Genomic DNA, 19,993 nt, shown 5'->3' with positions numbered 1-19,993 from the left:
TACAATAGCTAAGAGTTGGAACCCTCCCAAAAGTCCATCATTAGATGAGTGGATACAGAAAATGTGGTATATCTACACAATGGAATACTACTCTGCTATAAAAAAGAGTGAAATACTGCCATTTGCAACGACATGGATGGACCTAGAGAGAATTATATTAAGTGAAACAAGCCAGGCACAGAAAGAGAAATATCACGTGTTCTCACTTATTTGTGGGAGCTAAAAATAAGTAAATAAATACACAAAAAAACCGGGGGGGGAGGGAAGAAGACACAACAATTACAATTCCTTGAAGTTGATACGACAAGCGAACAGATATGAGGTTGTTGGGGGGGGGGGCAGAGGGAGGCGGGAGGGAGGTTTGGGTAATGGGCCACAATAATCGACCACATTGCACATTGACAAAATTAGATTAAATTTTAAAAAAATCATGAGTGTAGCTAATAATAAAGAAAAAGAGACTATACAGTAAGAATAGTGGACAGAGTTAACTGTCCTGAGGTACACCAACATTAATAAGATGAAATGAAAAAGAGGAGCTCATGGAAGAGACTGAAAAGGAAAGGAGTCACAAAAGCAGGAAGAATGCCAGAGTAGAAGGTAGTTTTGGGAAAGCCACTCAAAGATAACATGGAGCGAGTCACTCCATGGAATTGTTGGTTAAAGAATGTAAACGTGGGAGGTCGTTATAACAATGGCCCCAGTGTGTATCATGCCTCCCTGTGTCCATCCTCCTTTACAACTGACATTGCTGCTCCTCCCATCAAGAAAGAAAGAAAGACCACAATAAAATGTTGAACTTTGAGAAGGAGAGAACAGACCTATAGTTACTAGAGGTGGGAAAGGGGGAGGGGAAGGGGGGTTAGGGAATAACTGGGTAAGGGACACAAAGAATAATTTCAATTTATAATGACGAACATGCTAATAATATTAATTTGACCATCACATACTGTACACAAATACTGATAGTCAACCCTATGTTCCATAAGTATGTATAATCAAAAATAAATAAAAGAACTGAAATCTACTTCTCCTCTCATTGAATCTGGGCTGGTTTTGTGTTTTGCTTTAACTAATAGAATGGGGGTAAAAGTGACATCGTTCAGGTTCCAGAGCCTAGAATTGAAGAGGTGTTGCAGCTTCCCCTCTTGCAGTGTTGAAACCCAGAGACCACCCTGCTGTGCATAATTCTAATCCAGCCTACTGGAAGAGAACAGGCCATGTACTGGAGAACCAAAGCACATTGAAAGACCACTAGCATCAACTGCCAAACCTGTGAGTGAGTACATCCTGGCCCCTCAAACCCCCAGTGAACTATGAGACAACCATAGACAGATGAGTGGTGCCAGGTGAGACCCACAATAGAATTACCCAGATTGCCAAACCACAGAATCATGAGAAATAATAAACCATTGTTGTTTTAAGCCACTAAGTTTGGGGGTGGTTTTCTTACACAGCAGAAGCTATCTAAAACAGAAATCGGTCCCAATCGTGGAGAGCCTCCATAGCAAAAATTAAAAGATGTGGCATTAATTTTGGGACTGGATGGTGGGCAGAGGCTAATAAAGCAGCAAGAAGACTGTCAGTGGAAGCTAGAAGAACAGCGAGGAAATTGCAGTAGGGGGCTGGAGGAGCTTCGCTATGAAAAGGCAGCACCATTGGCAAGGCTGTCACCTGAGGCAACTTGGAAGGTAGAAAATGTACCTAATGAACTTACGGCTCTGCTAAGGAGATTTCTAGACCTCTAATATTCTAGGAATATTAAAAGTGATTCTAGGAATATTAAAAGTGTTGTTTTTTTGTTTTTGTTTTTAGCTCCATAGGACAAGATACAGAAAGACAGATAAATCACAGAGAAAGTTCAGCCTACAAGAACTTAGGAAAAATATAGAGGCCATGATTTGCCAGGCTGAAAACTAACTCCTGTTTCTCAACTCTGCAAAAAAAGTTGTGACCATATTTAATCTACTTCTGTGGGTAAGAGCCTTTCAAACTCTAGGAATATTTTTAATTAAGTATAGAAATGTTTAAAAGAATGAAAATAATTTCTGTATTAAGAAATATCTTCTTCAATAGAAAAAAATGAAAGAAGAAGGAATTTATAGATTAAAAAAGATTTAAAGGACACATCACTTAATTGCAGTGTGTAGACTCTATTGGAATCCAACTTGAAAATATAAACTGTAAAAATAAACATTTATCACACTTATGAGAAAACGAGAAATTTTATCACTGACTCTATTTGATGTTATTAAGTAGTTATTATTAATAGCTAGGAGAAAATTAGCATTTTACTATGTTTTAAAAATACTTTAAAATTTAGAGATACATTCTGACATATTTATAGATGACATGATATAACATCTAGGATTTGATTCAAAATAATAAGGAAGGTGGGAGAATGAATAAGGGTGTGGGTAGGGCAGGATTGGTCATGTGTGGATGGTTTTTAAGGCAGGGTGATGGGTACATGGGGTTCATTACACTACTCTATCTACTTTTATGTATGTTAGGAATTCTTCATGACAATAAGTTTTAAAAAGAAAGTAAAAGGAATGGAAATCATCATGGGGAAGGGATACCTGTACTCCAGTGTTTATTGCAGCTCTATTTACAATAGCTAAGAGTTGGAACCAGCCCAAATGTCCATCATCAGATGAGTGGATATGGAAAATGTGGTATATCTACACAATGGAATACTACTCTGCTATAAAAAAGAATGAAATACTGCCATTTGCAATGACATGGCTACCATATGACCCAGTGATTCCAGAGGAATGGAAACCATCAAGTCGAAGGTGTACCTGTTCTCCAATGTTCATTGCAGCACTCTTTAAAATAGCTAAGAGTTGGAACCAGCCCAAATGTCCATCATTGGATGAGTGGATATGGAAATTGTGGTATATCTACACAATGGAATACTACTCTGCTATAAAAAAGAATGAAATACTGCCATTTGCAACGACATGGATGGACCTAGAGAGAATTATATTAAGTGAAACGAGTCAGGCACAGAAAGAGAAATATCACATGTTCTCACTTATTTGTGGGAGCTAAAAATAAATAAATAAATACACAAAAAAACCAGGGGGGGGGGAGGGAAGAAGACACAACAATTACAATTCCTTGAAGTTGATACGACAAGTGAACAGAGATGAGGTTGTTGGGGGCGGGGGAAGAGGGAGGGAGGTTTCGGTAACTGGCCACAATAATCAACCACACTGCATATTGACAAAATAAAATAAAATTTGGAAGAAAAAAAAAAGGAAGTAAAAGGGAACTCTGGGCATAATGAGTATTATATATAGTGTTATGCTGAAGTAAATATGTCCTATTTGATTATGACCCCAATTTAAAATGTGAAAGTTGGTAAGTTGATTTAAGCTTGATTTTACCTAATAAGAACATTTAAATATTAGTATTATAACGTTTTAAGAGAATTTTTTACTTATTATATTTCTAAGGGTTAAAAAAGCACTTGAGAGAATTTTATATAAAAGGAACTCAGATATGTAAAATTTTTATAAATTTTAATTTTATAAAAGCAGTTTTAAATAGTTTTAAATGTATAATCATCTAAGTATGTGAATTGTACCAAATATTATTCTAAGGATGCTCAAAAGTGACTGCTAAAATTTGCTAGACTTATAAACAGAGCAATAAGTTTGTGTCTTGAACTCAAAGCCTAAGAAAGGATTTTTTTAATTTTTTTTTAACTTTAGTAAATCAAACATTAATTTTAACAACCAATAGGCTATCAGAAGGTGAAAAAAATTTTTTCTTGTCACCTGGAAACCATATGTAAGGATTAAAGGCATTGAAAGAAAAAAAATTTTGAAAGCAGATTATATGAACAATACCAACCATTTGTATTACAGCTACGTGCAATCTGGCTTCTTCTGTTAAAACTTCTTCTGTTGGGGGCTCCTCCTCCTCGTCTCCATCATGTGAAATGGGGGAAAACTTAACGGTATCAGACTAAGTTTTAAAACATAAAGAAAGTTTAAAATAAGTAAAAATAATTAGGAGCTGGCAAATACTACACCCAACAAAGATGCCAATAACTCAAGTCAGAATTGCTAAAAGTCTATGTATATGAATTTTATAGCTATGTATAACTTGGGTAATGTTTTTCCATATAAGAAGTGGTGTTTTCGATTGTGGTGAAGTAAATATTCATTTGGGGGAGGTTTAGAGGCGAAATTCTTCTCCAAACCTGTCTATGCTTGACTGCTTTCTGAAGCAGCCTGTGTTTTCTGCTTTTTACAATGCATATACAGGGAGAGATCTCCCAGAACCTCAACCCACTGGAAACATCATCTTGGTGTAGTCCATTGACTGGTACTCAACCAGCCAGTATTGTAAAAACATCCATTTTCCTGGTATCTGGCAAATAGGCTGGATTACCAAGAACAACTCTTTGTAGACAGAATTCAAAGAAGTCATACTATCAAGAAAACAAAACTAGTGTGTATCTCCCCTCAGTTTGCTGACATTTAGTTAGCAAAATCAGGTTTTTTATAATAGTCTAAAGCAAGAGAGGCAGACCAAGGGAGGGAAAGGAAGACTGTTTTTTGCCAAGTATCAACTCACAGGAATAATGTATTCAATCTTCGCTTTTTCTTCTACTAAATTCCAATTAACATTTGTCAAAATTTTTTCTGTTTTAAGTAAAGTGATTGTGTTCTGTATTGTGTCCTGTATGTGCTGAATGACATTTTCCATGGCCATTTGTCTTGGGAGGGAAATAGTACACAAACCTGTGACAAAGAAAAAGAAAGGGCCTTAATACAGTACAGTGAAGACTGCAAGGTAAAGCAAAAAGTGTTGCAGAAATATGCAGCGAAATCTTGAGATCACCTACATAGCCAAATCTGAGTGCATAAAGCAAGGACAATTTTTATCCAAAATTTTCCAGAAAATTGCTAAACATATTTGTTTCCTTTGGGCTGTATAGCTCAACTTTTTCTGACTCAACTGCTAAAGAATGTTTATTAGTTTCCTTTCTTACTCTATAACTAAAGACATGACTTATTACTTTAAGGCACCCAATCAGTATTTCTCAAAGTGTAGAAAACTACCTGTGTCTTCTACAGGTAGAAAGTCTGCTTATTAAACTATGCAAATTCCTGGGCTCCACCCCATATCTACAGAATCAGATTGTCCTGGGAATTCAAACTTTAGCAAGTTCTCCTACTGTTCTAATACATAATAAAATTTAAAGGTCATGCAATAGAGATCCCTCAAATTTAACATCTCTATGTCCTGTACAGATTTATATGTCCAAAACTTGTGGAACTTTGTATTTTCTTGAGGTATGAATTTGAAGGTATAGCTATGAGGCTTGCTTACCAAATAGAAGAACTACACTAGTGAATAGCTGAACCTATTCCCTCACAATTCCATTTCAGCAAAGCTGTTCTTTGTAATTGCATATGAAATGTCTCATAGGGTTGAAATGGTTTCTAAATGTTTGTCTAACTTTATTGCATTCTCTACAGAACACTGGGTGCAATGGTGGTATTTGAAATTTTGAGGATTCAGAAAGGTCTTGAGGTATATCTTTTTCAAGTATCAGGATCAGTTCACTATAACCCAGAGCAAAGATGCATTTGAATGCATGCTGAAGAGTTAGCATTTGTCAGCTGCAGGTTTAAAATTCCCATGATTGAAGCCACACGAAGAGAAAATTTATTCATTTGCCCAATTAGATCCTACCCATATTATAGGGCAACAGCCACTTTCCAGTTGCTCAGAGGAAACATGAAGGTAGGTGGGCCACTTGGTGGCACCAATACATCTGAATGAACTCCCAGGGTTTAAGATAATCCTGGAAGACTAGGAGGAGGGACCTCTTAAAAGCATTAGACCAGATGGAAGGAGTTGGTTTGAAACTCTTATGGATAAAACCCAATTTTGTCAAGTATCTGTTAAATGTGTTCCTCATAGTATTTCTATAAAGGATGAGCACTGATTTTGAGAGGATAAAGTACTTGCCAAAGAATCTTTGTTCCATAATGAATTAAAGAAAATTCTGAAGTTTAGTTAATACAACAAAAAGTTTTATTTATTGGCTGGGAGGAAGCACTACCACGACAGTAAAACCCCTTGTTGATCTCACCTTTGAGTATCAGAATAGGAGGAACCACAAGAAAGGAATCATGAAAGAAACCCAGATACTATATCCTAAGCAAAGAGAGCAGAGTGGGTCTGAATCCCTAGGAGTCAAAGGAAATTAGTGGGAATGAAGGTGTGAGCAAACCTTCCGGGATCTAACCAACTGCACTCGTGCACCAGTGTAGGCTTTTGCTGATCCAAGCACACATTTTCACTGCAAATGAGAACAAACCCATAACTTGGGGAAAAGGAGAGCTTCCAAAACTCCGCCCCATTTACTAGCCCCATTCACATATTGGAGGCTTTGGCTTTGAGGTGGGTTGTCACGGGAAGTTTTGCAATAGTGTTTACGGGCACAGTTCCAGGAATTGACAGAACTGTCTGAAAAGATACAAGCACAAGCAGAGCAGCGACGTCTCTTATGGGTAGGGCAGGGTAAATTCATCAGGGTATTTTCCTATTTAGAAGAACCCTCCTTCAACCTTTTATCCTTCCTTTGCTCTCATTAGTTCTATACTCTCCAAGAAACCCTCAGATTACTAATTCAGTTTATCAAGGAAAATGATATTCAGAGGTGAACGATCACAAGTATTTCAGACATAGAAAGAAATCATCCTCATTATAAACTAGTAAATTGATTTTCTGGTTTATCCATGAATATGTGAGTGTGGTATATATGAATCTCCAGTAATCTGATAATTCTAGATACCCTAAATCAGGTTTCTATAACAGCAAAGCTGAGGACCAAGCCGCATGTCGTATCGGACTACACAAAGGCACTACTAAGGAAATAATCCCACCCCAGCTTCCCCGTCTCCCCTTGACTCCACTGCCACTGATTACCTTATCTTGGATTTCTATACTGAATGTGTTTATTTGCGATTTTATCATATTTATGCATTTTTATTATAAACAGTCTCAAATTCCTTTTGAATTTTTTACAGTGTGTCCATTTGTGATTTTATTGTATTTATGCATTTTATGATGAACAGCTTCAAATTCCTTTTACAAATAGGCAATGCTGGCAGAGCCTGCTGATTGTCTCCCAATATCCATTCTTCCCTTCCTCCTTCCACCAATAGAATCTCTGAGTTTTGGTTGAGCACATGGCCTGCCAGAAAAAGATATTTCCCAGCTTCTCCTGCCCATGTGACTAAGTTCTGGCCAATGAAATGTGAGAAGTAATGATATATATATATGTACACACACACACACACACACACACACACATACACATACACACCATTTCCCTCCCCCTATTTCCCTTTTCTAGTTGGTTGGATTGCAGACATGGTGGTAGTGAGCAGGCTTCTACCCTACAGAAAAGAGCAACAAAAACTCTCCACTCCTACAAAGTGGAGGAACAACAAAAGAAAAGGAACCTGGATCTCTGGACAACCTTGTGGAACAGAATCATCGCACTCTTCTGGACTTTTCAGTGGAGCAAGGGAACCCTCTGTCTTGTTTAAGCCTCTGTTCGTTCAGTTTCTGTTAAACTGGCTGAACCAATGTCGCAATTAATAGAGCATCTATATATAATGAATGAATGAAAATGAATGATTTCTAAAACAATTCCTCGAGCTCCATAAGAAATGTCCCCATGACCCCAACAATAACCTGTTTACATATTCTCCCCAGTTCATTAATGAATCATACATATACTTTACCTAATCTCCTGGCTGACCAGGTCATCATGTAGGAATTTATTCCCATAGTCAGTAGCGATATTGCTTGTACATAGAATATAAACTAAAAACAAAGTACACGAATAGTTAGAACCAAAATATTAAATAAATTCTCCAAAGGTAACCATTGTTCAATTAACCACCAACAAAATTCTATCTTTATCCACAGTTTTGAATCCTGCCTCTGATAAGGAAGTTGAGGTGAAAGGGCTGTTCTGTGGACAGTGCTTAAACATAATATACTGGGGCAGAAATTAATTTTTAATCTGAATGAGGAAAAAATAGATTATGTGGATTCTGGGATAAGGACACTGAGTAAAGAGCTCTCCACAGTTGCTGATTCTGGCAGAGGTCATGCCAAGCCAGCAAGGTCGGAGCCATCACAGACATGGCTGTGGAGCCTGCAGGGTGGGGACAAACCCAGGCAACAGCAGGCAGTGGTGACCGTGGGTGGGACAGGGACATGCACTTGCCACCAGCATCTGCTACGGCTGTACAAGAGGCTCTGAGGGAGCAGACAAGAGCTGTGGTGAGGTCTGGAGAGGTGCCGTGCAGAAGCAGAAAGACAACCCCATTTGTAGGCCTTGGCTTTGCCATGTTAGCCATGTGGTTTGGGGCCAGTTAACTTAACCACTCTGATGCTCAGTGTCCTTCACTGAAAAATGGAGTTAATAGCAATGTCACCTTCAGAAAATGTTTCCCAGACTTGACTGATAACAACAATCACCTAAGCACTTGTTAAACATACTGACTCCCAGGCCCTTTCCCTGCTGATTGTGATTCTGTGGGTCTGGGATGGAGCCAAGGGGATTCTTAACATCAAACATAATTAAGAAACACTGTAAAATGTACCCAAATGTTAGTTAATGTATCATTGATGTTGTTTTAGGCCAACTCCTTGCATAAAAAAGAATTGAACGAGCTCAAATGTTGGTTGTTATACTTTTCCTTTGGAGCATGGAAGGATCCAGAGTTTGCAAAACCACAGGTTTACATGAACTTCAAATTAATTTCCAGACCATGCCCACAGATATAAATCCTCAGGAAAAATGTGGTGAAAAATATGAGATTCTATCAAAAAACTCTTTTGGGACTTAGGATACCTAAGTTCTTTCCCTATCATGCTACCTACAGAAGGCTATGCTCTTTGTTTTGATTTCCCCACATGCAAGATGGAGGAACTGATAGCTGCCACCAAAAAGAGTGTACTCAAAAAGTACTGTACTTCTTGGGCCTTCTGGGACAGAAGCAAAGCAGCAAAGAGAAAATCCTGGGCTGGAAATCAGATACTATCAGGAATCTCTATACATCTTCCTCCAGATTCCTTGGTAGGTGGGCAGGTGGTCTCAAGCTCATATTATTCAGGTGGTTTTCTCCCTCCCAGGAACAGGTTTGGAGTTTATCTGCAAGTGGTGGGGGGCTGGTCCAGGGGATTTCTAGCAACTTCTCTAGCTAGTTCACACAGCATTGTCACAAATGATGAGGTGCCCTAACACTGCCAGCAGATGTGCTAGGCTCTTTGGATCTTGCCTGGAGTGTCAGTACCACAGGTGCCACCACTACCAGACTGCCCAAAAATCCACCAGCTAGCCCATGGGGGAAAAGCTTTGAGAAAGAGTGGAAAGGAAACCAAGCTTTGTTTCTCACTATGGGTAATGGAGTCTTCAGCCAGAATTTTCCACGAAATTGATTTTTTAAAACTAGCCCTAAAGTCATAAATATAACTAGGTCCTTAATTCAAAAATTTATAAAATCTTTCTTCCCTTAGTACTCGTATATTTAAAAAGAATTTTTAGTTTTTGTTCTAACAGCCATAGGGATTGAAATGCTGTCAATAAGGGTATTATTTTTCCATGCTTTCTGATGGTTATTGAAAAATAGCATTTGTGTGTTCAAAAATATTTACTGAGCATTTATTAAGTGTCAGATATTTTACTAAGTATCGTCTCAGTCCTCGGCTAGAAATTAAGGTTCAGCAAGGCTGGGGCACTTTCCCATGGTCACCCAGCCTGTGAATGGTGGAGTCGGGACTGGAACCCAAGTCCATTTAACACCCACGTTCATAACTACTACAGGACTGTTGGTCACTGTCAACATAAATTATTTTATTTATGACTGTTGGTCACTATCAACATAAATAAACTTTCTTCTGAGTTCCTTTCTATTTAAAAGAATGAATTTTTTCAATTTAATTCAAAACTGGTTAATTTTATTATTGAGTATTCTGACAAGTGTTATAAAATAAGTAAAAATGTATAAATAAGAATAATCATGAGACATGATTTTTCCTACCATTTGTGGTGCCTCTACTTTCTGTTCAGCCAGATTATAAATATCAGGAGCCAAGAGTAAGCTTAAAGCTCCTTTAATTCCAGACCATGTGATAATAATTCCCCATCGCCAATTATATTCATAACTCAGACGCATAAAAATAGGGCTCACTAACAAAATGGTAAGAAATCTGTGGAGAGAAAAACATTAAAAATAAATCACACCTTAAATATATTAATGTTATCCATGGTTGAAATCAAGTACTAAATACTACATTTTGTATTAAAAGTTTCAGGGAAGAGAAAACAATGCAGTTTATTGATAAGTCATTCAAACTTTCTGGGACTTACCAAATCTACTGTTTAAATTTTGCATATAACATTTAAGTCTTGAAAAATAATGCTAGAAGTTCTATACATATATAAGGAATTATTATTAATACTAGTGTGTACTATTTGGTTTTGGGTGGTAATTCCTGAAGGGAAACTTCTTCAAAGAATGTTAACAAGCTCATTTATTCCCTGAAAGGCCATAAAATGACTGGATTAAGAAATTACAATGGGAGGACGTGCAGATCATGGCCAAAAAGCAAACGTATTGTAGACACATTAATAAACTTAATCTGCTGGATTTTTCTTGAGCTCCCACAAGAATCACACATTAAATTTCACACAAACAATTTCAATTTGTGCCTTCTTGCTCTCCTATTTTTCTATAGGAACTTGTGCCAAAATTTAGAATCTTTAGAGGGTCTACACCCAGAGAATATCAGTACTGTCTTTCAAATAATTTAGAGCAAATGAAATTTTAGCAAAAATAAAATCAAACATGCTCCCAGCCTCAAAAAATCTAAGTTGCTCAGCTGGGAATTACAGAAGTCAATTTAGACAATTCCTGTTATTGAGAAAAAGAAAACCTACAATTGCCATTTAGATTGTATATAATTAATTTGGGCAAAATCATCTGCCTTGCATTGCAGCCTTTTGCAAAGTGATTCTTACCAACCTTTTTCAGCCTTGCTTTCCCTAAAATATCACTGAGTCCAGCCAAAATATAACAACTTATGTCAGATCCTAATATTAAAAAACAGGAAGGCATTATAGCAAAGACTCTGGAGTCAGCCAACCTGGGTTAAATTTAGGCTTAATTTTTAGTAACCACATAAACTTAAACAAGTTATTTAACCTCTCTGCGTCTCAGTTTCTTCATCTGTAAAATGAAGAGGATAATAATAATTGTACTTGCCTCAAAGGATTATTGAGAGGATTCAGTTTAATGAGGCAACAGTCATACAGGGCTTAGAGTGATGCTTTGTATATGGTCAGCACTCGATGCATGATCAATACATAATCATAATTACACAATATAATTATGTATCAATACATAATATACAATCAGCAATGGTTATTATATCCATGCTTTCCCATCTCTTTGTCTTGGTTCATCCCATCTGAAATGTTTTTCTCAGTAAGTCTCTACAGAAAGCCTTCCCATAATTTGAGGGCCCACTTAAGGATGGATCCCTCCATTAAAGCCTTTCCTCTAGTGAGCCAGAGTCAAGATCAGCAAGATCTCTGGCACTCACTAGCCATTGGACCTTGGGCAAGGTACGTAGCTTTTCTTAACCAATTTCTTCCTCTATAAAATGGAGATAATAATTCACATCTCCTGGTGTCGTTACGAAGATGAAATGAGATAATGAATGTACAGCTGAGTCAAACAATGTACAAAAAGTCTTTTATCTTTATGCCCTATGACTAATTTCAGCTTGCACATGAGCTCCCATGGTAGAAAGGAAATGTAAATTTTCAAATTAAATAACTTAGTCTCTTCTCAATTAAAAGATTCTTCACGTTTAACTTGGTATTGCTTGTGCAAATAGTCAATTCAAAGTTCCCCATAAAGAGCAGTTTCTCCCATTTCTCAAGATGTTTACCCCTGCCCTGCCTTCCCAAAAGGGAGTCTGGGTGTAGGAGGAAATTAACATAACTCATGGCATCAGGGGAAAGGCTGCAGAGAGCTGTCTATTGGTTCAGGCATCTTAAGCTACTTGTGTTTGGCCTTTAGCCCCTGTTCTCGACACATCCACTGGGAAGTATCCTTGCTCTGTTTTTCTCAGCAAGGCCAGGACATGATGATTGTTCTGATTGCCTGACTCCCCTGCCAACTAGATCCCCACCACACCCTGCCAACACTGCAAAGCCCTTGAGGTCTGCTGCCACTCCTATTTGACTCTAGATTTGGATAGTCTCCCATGAAGCCCCCAAACACAGAGTCACTTTGGTGGCCCCCTCTGGCAAACTCACTAAATATCTTCTGAATTCCCCACAAAGGAGAAAAGAACTTGAATCCCTTCCACGTCACATCAGGATTAAGTAAGGACCAAAGGCACTATCTCAGTCCTACTCTTTACTTCCATATGCCAACCCACTATTTCTGCTCAGTAGCATCAGCCCCACACTGGCCCATGCCCACCCTCTGAGGCTTATGTTTTCTCGAAGTTCCAAACAGGAAGTGGGGGTGGGGGAGGGGTGGGTGTGAAGTGGCACCCTGCCCCTAGTCTCAGCCCCTCTAATCTCTCTCTTTTCAGCAATGGCTCTTCCACTTCCTGTTTGTTATATCCTCTATTATCTAAACTTATCTATCTAGGGCTTAAAATAAAAACATATAATCCTAATCTACCATGTTTGTCTCTTGATAAGAACAAAAGTACTTTCAGAATTTAGCAAAGTATTTTATTCTTCAGCAAAGCCTGGCTTTCAGAACCGTTACCTCTTTGTGGGCATTTCAAAAATATTTGAAAGTCAAAATCTGAACACAGACCATTTTTTTTATTTTGTCATTCTGTAATAAAACCTTAATCCTCCTTCTTTTGGTTGTGTGAAAGAAAGGTCATATATGAAGAAATGCGACAACACACAAAAAAACATATTAGCATATTACAGACAGAGCACCCCCTTTCGTAGTGGATATTGTGTTGTTCCACCTGGGAACCATTTTCAGAGCTGACATACCCAGCCCTTAACTGATAGGAATTTCAGGATCTAAGTCATGGCTCTGGCCCTCACTGCGCATTGCCCTGGGCCACAGGAAACAGCCCCCCTCAGACTTGTTCCTCTCTCAAGGGACAGCCCTTGGCCAACAACTGCATAATGAAAGGATACAAAGGCCCATCCCCTTGTCTCAATATAGGATGGCTCTGAAGGGCTCTCCCATCTCAACAGCTCTCCATAGATGAGCTGAGGCCTCAGCCGAAATTGTGCTGAGGGTCCGCTTCTCCCTCTGCCCAATCCTGCCTTCCTAACTTGCCCAATAAACCTTCTGCCTACAAATCTCCCAACTCTCCCTCTCAGAATCTGTTTCCAAGAAACCCAATCTATAACTCCTTTGAATATGTAAATCTAGCACAGAATCGGCATTCTACAGATCCCCACAACTAGCTATGAAGCCCCATAACACATTACTTAAGCCTCACTTATGAAGATGATCTTTCCTTGTGTTATAATTATTTGCATACTTTTATTATTCCTCCCATTAGACAGTAAACTTCTTGAGAAGTACTGTGTTTTGCTCATCTCTATGGCCCTTGAGACTTTAAACAGCAAGTCCTACTGTGTTCATACAGTCACCCCTTTTTAGACAAAGAGACATGGGGTTACTGTTTGCCTGGGATGGAGGTGAGGGTGAGGGATATCACCAGAAACCAGAACCACATTCTTTGGTTTCTAAGTTCAAAGACCATTTATTTTTTAAGGCAAGTTTGCATAGCTGTTCGACCAAGAGACCTGGAAGCAGAACTGACTGAACTGAAATAGGAGGTGCTCAGTTTCCCTGGGTTTGGGTTTCAGGACACACCTCGGTGGTTTCAAGCCATTCTCCAAGGTCTCAGGTCCCTCCTCCAGACCCTCCCCTGGAGGAAAGTTAATGTTGATAGTTAGACCTATTTTCAGCACGGGACAAAGGGAAAATGAGACCACAAGGGGCTGGCTTATGCAAATCCAGTGGCTGGGCATGCTCACTACAGAGGAGTTATTAATGCCGATGGCCAGACATGCTCAGTAAAGTGGAGTTTATCCTCTGCTTGACCTTCCACCAGAGGGGCTAGAGAGCACGGAATATTCTTGAATATGCCTGGTTCATGTGACAGGATTTGACCAATGAACATGCTCCAAAAGGAGACCAACTGAGCATGTGCAAGACTAACGTTACATAACTGGGAACCACCTCCTTAATTGAATATTCATTAGGTAGAGACACTATAAAAGCCAATCCCAGCAGAAGGTGGGGCTGGTGCTCACTCTGCTGGAGCCAGCCAGCGCTGTGCCTGTGGAGTGCGCATTTCTTTCTTTTTGTATCAAACTTACATTCAGCAAACAGCTGCTCACTCTCTTGAGCCAGCCTGCTCTCTGTACTGAACTTTAAGTGTGTATTTTCTGCTTTTGTGTTAAACTTGGTGTGGGCCCTGCCCAGTCTCTGGAGCTATGCCGCATTCTTTCTGTGGAACCTGTATTTCTCACCTGTTACATTAAACCTGTTTTCACTCTCTGCTGTGACTCTGCTCTTGAATTCTTTCCTGTGGCAGAGTCAAGAACCTGGTAAGAGGATGGGTTGGGTTGAGACTGACTACTGGGCCCCCAGACCTTACCTCCAAGTCAGAACCACTGTCCTCTGCCCCCAGATTAAAAAGTTGCTAGGAGACAGTGTCTTTATGCTACCTTCAATTTGAGAGGTTTGGGAGGAGGAAGGGAGACAGAAGATGGGAGGACACTCCCCAGTTGTGAGCAGAGGTGACTGACATGCCGTTTTCCCACTAAAGTTGAAAGCCTGAAGAATTCCTAGAGGTCTAGAGTCCTTCAAGGTGAGGGAAGCTTGTCAGAGAAGTGTGGGGTCCTGCTGATGACTGGAATATGGATGGGAAGTCTAACATCTCTCAGAAGTATCACCAACCTGAGGGAGTTTGATATAATAGAGTCTTGACCAGAGCCCCTGTCCAGGGAACCGCCTTCAAGGACATCAGCTACTGGTTCCAGAACAAGACTGGCCAGACAAAAAGATCACTGATCCCTTTCATTGCCATCATGATTGGCCAATCACACATGAACAAGATCAGCTGCTCCCACCCATTCCCGCAAAGACTGACCGATCACATAAGGGATCCTGTCCACCCTGCCCCCATCACATTTAGTGCCAACCCAAAGGTTGAAAACGAACAATATCAGAGGTTGCACACACATACACATACTAGACTGTACCTAACCTAATAATCCTGAACTGACCTGAGAAGTCACTGGATTGAAATAAATTAACTTCACTGTATGTACGGTAAATACACCAGAGTTCCACTCACAGTCATACAGTAAAGCCAATTCTAGAGTACTAAGATCTGGGCACTGTTATAATACGTAGTAAATTATGTGCCCATTACAATGCTACAGGGCAAAAAATTCATTCAGGTCATACATGTCACTGTCCAAGTCAGAAACTGACCAGGTGCCCAACGGCTATTGAAGAAAATTCAGAGCTCCCTAGAAGCATTGACTTTAACATTGAACAGGCCAAATTAATCTTTGTCAAGGTGGAAATTCATTTCCAATTTTGTATCTCATCAAAGCCAAATCCTGATGTCTGAATATTTTTAAAATATTTTTTAATGTTTCATCATTTTTTTCTGATTATCGAAAATGCAAATAATCTCACAAATTTGTAGCTCTCTTAAAAAGCTATTAATTTTAAATGCTCTTTCAAGTTTTTCCACATGGTGGAGTCTATTAACAGCTTAGCAACAATTTTCTACTAGTCTTAAAAATAGGCATATGAAGGGTAAGTGATTTTATAAAAAGAAATTGAAAGATTCTCTTGTCCACAATTCTCACCCTTCAGTAGTTGGACATTTTGGCTGTTTCTAACTTTTCATCACTATAAATATCACTCCAATGAAGAACTTTTAAATAAATCATTGTCCACATTTTTTAAAAATGTTAGCAGCATTATTAAGGTATAATTAACATACAAAAATCTGTGCATACTTAGTGTATACAATTTGATGAGTACATTGTCCACATTTTTAATTTATATCTAGACAAAGCATATGAACTTTTATAAGATTCTTGATAAATATTTAATCATTCAACAAATATGTATAAAAATTCGATTCCAGAATCTAAGGATGTTGTAGAGATCAAGACAGCTGATCCCTGCTCTCAAGAATTACATTACACTGGGAGACAAACATTTAAGTCACTAATCATGCAAGTAAGTATTCTGTAGTACTCGCAGTAACTGCTACCCGGGAGAATCACATGGTGCTGAAGATGGAGGCTGAGCAGCGCCTACCCTGGTGGTGGGTGACGGGTAGGAGCAGTGAGGCTTTTCCTTGGGAAGTGTCCTTTATTCTGACATCTCAAGGATAAATAAGCACCAGGAGCAAGGATAAAGGACAGCAGGGAGGTCAGCTTTGGAGGGGCCTGAAGGGACAAGTGTCTAAGGGACTTAAAGAAGTCCTGAATGTCTGGAGTGAAGAGACCAAGGGACAGGGGGGCATTTGAGGTGGACAGTGAGGGGGGCAGTCTCAGTGTCTGGGTGTGTCCTTCTCATCACACCCTCCCAGAGCCAAACTTATGGTTTTTAGAAACCCCTGATTCTATGGCTGAAAAATGGGACCACTTTTCATTTTATTTGTTTAATTTCTAGTGAGTTTGAAATTTAAAAATACTTTAGCCATTGTATTTCCTCTTTTATGAACTTGTCATACCTGTAGTAAATAAATCTATTGGAGATCTGGTTATTTTTCTTATAGATTTGTATGAATTGGGGTTTCGATTATTTTATTTTTGTTTTAAATTATAAAAGCAATGCATGAATACTGAAAAAATTTCAAATAGTAAAGAAGTATATAAAAATTACAGCTAGATAGGAGAAATAAGTTCTAGTGTTCTATAGCACCATAAGTGACTATAATTAACAATTTATTGTATATTTTCAAATAGCTAGAAGAGGGGATTTTGATTATTCCCAGCACAAATAAATGATAAATGTTTGAGGTGATGGTTGTGCTAACTATCCTGATTTGATCATTACACATTCTGTACATGTACCAAAATATCACACTGTACTCCATAAGTATGTACAATTAGTATGTGTCATTTAAAAATATTTTTTGAATGATAGTAGTTTTAAAAAGGAAGTGTGTAAAATTTTTAAAAGCCAGAATGCCCTGTCTTTATTCCCCTTCCACAAACCCCATTCCCCAGAGGACAGTAATCAGTCAAGTGGTTGATGTCTCTCCTTCTTGGTGTTTTCTTAGCCTATAAAAGCATTCATGGATGGGTCTTCTCTCTTATTTTTTTCATAATTACCCCCTCTAACCTCATCTCCTGCTGTCCCCTCTCTCCAAGGACCAAAGCCTCCTTGCTGTGTCTTGCACAGGCCAGGCCGGCCCCTCCCTTGGGGCAGCACACTCATGAGTCTCTGCCCCAAAAAGCTTTCCCCTTGCTCTCTGCCTGGCTCCCTCACCTCTTTTACATCGTCACTCAGATGTCACTTTCTCCGGGAGGCCTACACTGACCACCCTATTTAAAATGCAACCCACTATCCACTGCCGGCACAACCAATCCCCTCAGCCTGCTTTATTTATTTTTCATAGTCTTTATCACTTTCTAGTATATTATATTCATACTTTGGGGTTTTTTGGAAAGCTCCATTATAACGTAAACTCCGTGATGGCAGAAACATTCGTCTTTTAGGGCTTTGTCCATCGATGTGGACAAACTTTAAGAAGCACCCAGAACAATGCCCGGCATTTAGTAGATGCTCGAAAAATACCTGTTGAAGGAATAAGCCAATATGGTGGCTTGTTTTTGTGTTTTAATTTTATTAAATTTTATTTGTTTTAAAATCTACTAATAATTTCTTTTGGGAATTATTTCATTGCTTTGAAGCTTCAAAAGTTCTTTCTCATCTAGAGAAAAAAAGGATAGCTCTAATAATAATAAAAACTAACTTTACTGAGCATTTACTATGTGCCAGGCACAGGGCTAAATTCTTGTCCTTGCATCACCTCATATAATCTTCATAGCAACCCTGTGAGATAATTCTATTATCATACCCATTCTACAGATGGGAGTAAGCCACATAGTCATACACTAACAAGTGTAGGAGATGGAATTCGAACCCAGAAATAAACATAAACACACAGATTACAATAGAGAGCAATAACTGACTTCAAATTGATTTTATAACAGGTCCAGACAGAGAGCTAGAGAAAAGATGATAAGATGGCTACTGATTCGACAGGTGCATGGGACAGCAGGCGGGCACCAATGGTAGGTCCAGTGTGGACGGGGTGGGGCAGGCGCGGGACTGTGTGCACATCCTTCTGGGTGCGAGTGACTATCTGAGTTGCAAGCAGTGCCTTTGGAGTCAGTACTAGCCACGTTCCTTGAGAACATTTTATAAGGCAAACTCCTTGGCCAGTATCCTGAGTGGAAATGACATTGTTGTGAATTCTTACGGAAAACACAACTACCATGAGTGGGCAGTGGCATTCTAGAAGCAGCACACTCATGGAGTCAGGTTTAAATCTCAACTCTGACTTAAGCTCTCTGGGCTTCATCTGTGAAATGATGCAATAACACCTACCTCACAGGGTTATAGTCATGTTAATATCATATTGTACATGATAATACCTAATAAATGGCTTTGTCATAGCAATTGATGATAATAAATGATGAAAGTCAACAAAAATGTTAAGAGCCATTAATCTGGTCCAGTGGTGTTCAAACTTTAACATATACAAGAACCACCTAGGGAGCATGTGAAAACTTTCTGGACCTCATCTCCAGAGATTCAATTCAGTAGGCTGGGATGGGCCCATGAATTTGCATTTCTATCAAGCTCATGGGTGAGGCTGAGGCTCCTGGTCTACCCCTCTCCTGTTACAGAAGAAACCTTGAAAAATAAACATTTTCCCCAAGTTGCACAGCCAGCTATCGTCAAGGCCCCAGCAGCGGTCCCAGTTTCCTGACTCCATGACCAGAGCTTTTTTTGCTACACACCACCGTTTCCCAACTCTAATTCTGGGCTTGAGAACCTAAGTTCAGTAAACAAATTTTAAAATATAATTCTTACCTTACAAAATTTACTGTTGCCAATAAGATGAATACGAAAACTACAGTGTGAAATGTAAAATATTTGATTTCTCCACATCCAATCACAATACCAAAGAAAGTGTATATTAAATGTTGGTATACAGATGAGCACATTATTAAGAACCTAGGATGGATGAAAAGGAAATGACATTTTTAAAAGTGCATTTAAAAAATATTTTCCTTTTCACATAACAGTGTGTATCTTATATCTACCATTCTTGTCTGTTACAGTCAACATGTAAAAGTATTTTATTGAATTTAAAAACACCCAGTCCTATATTCCCCCATTACCCTCATCACACCAATACCCATGGGCTGCCTCTCACAGCAAAATCATAAGAGCAAGGCAGATACATGAGGACCTCCCCAGGTTGGTGACTTATAAGTTTCTCTGGGATTTGCTGGCAGCACATCAACTGTCAGGCCTGCCACAGCTAAGCCCAGAGCTGAGGCTGCTGCAAGGAGGCACCTGGTTAACTCTGACTTTGTGATCAACAGGATCACCTCAGTGCCCTCTGTACAACTTCTCCCCCTGTGACTTTCATGTGCTCTTCCCTTTACTTTGAAAATCTCTCCTTTCTGGGCCGGCCCATTGGCGCTCTGGAGAGTGCGCCGCTTGGGAGTGTGGCGGTGCTCCCGCCGAGGGTTCGGATCCCATGTGGAGACTGATTCCCGCTCACTGGCTGAGCGCGGTGCGGGTGCAACACCGAGGATTGCGATCCCGTTGCCGGTCCCCAGTACGGGTGCAACACCGAGGGTTGCGATCCCGTTACC

General features: G+C 39.3%; 1 protein-coding gene across 1 annotated transcript in view; it reads right to left on the bottom strand.

Moving 5' to 3' along the window:
* Positions 1-19,993, bottom strand: part of SLC9C2 (solute carrier family 9, member C2 (putative)) — a 100,738-nt gene that overhangs the window by 46,119 nt on the left and 34,626 nt on the right. The window contains exons 8-12 of the mRNA XM_008579261.1: positions 19,200-19,343; positions 10,095-10,263; positions 7,785-7,866; positions 4,594-4,760; positions 3,865-3,963 (exon numbers count right to left, since the gene is read on the bottom strand). Of these exons, the coding sequence (XP_008577483.1) occupies positions 3,865-3,963; positions 4,594-4,760; positions 7,785-7,866; positions 10,095-10,263; positions 19,200-19,343 (661 nt within the window). The remainder of the gene's footprint in view (positions 1-3,864; positions 3,964-4,593; positions 4,761-7,784; positions 7,867-10,094; positions 10,264-19,199; positions 19,344-19,993) is intronic.

This window comes from Galeopterus variegatus, unplaced genomic scaffold, assembly GCF_000696425.1.
Source record: "Galeopterus variegatus unplaced genomic scaffold, G_variegatus-3.0.2 Scaffold1844, whole genome shotgun sequence".
In the NCBI taxonomy this organism is placed as follows: domain Eukaryota; kingdom Metazoa; phylum Chordata; class Mammalia; order Dermoptera; family Cynocephalidae; genus Galeopterus; species Galeopterus variegatus.
This window is presented reverse-complemented; position numbering and strand designations above follow the sequence as displayed.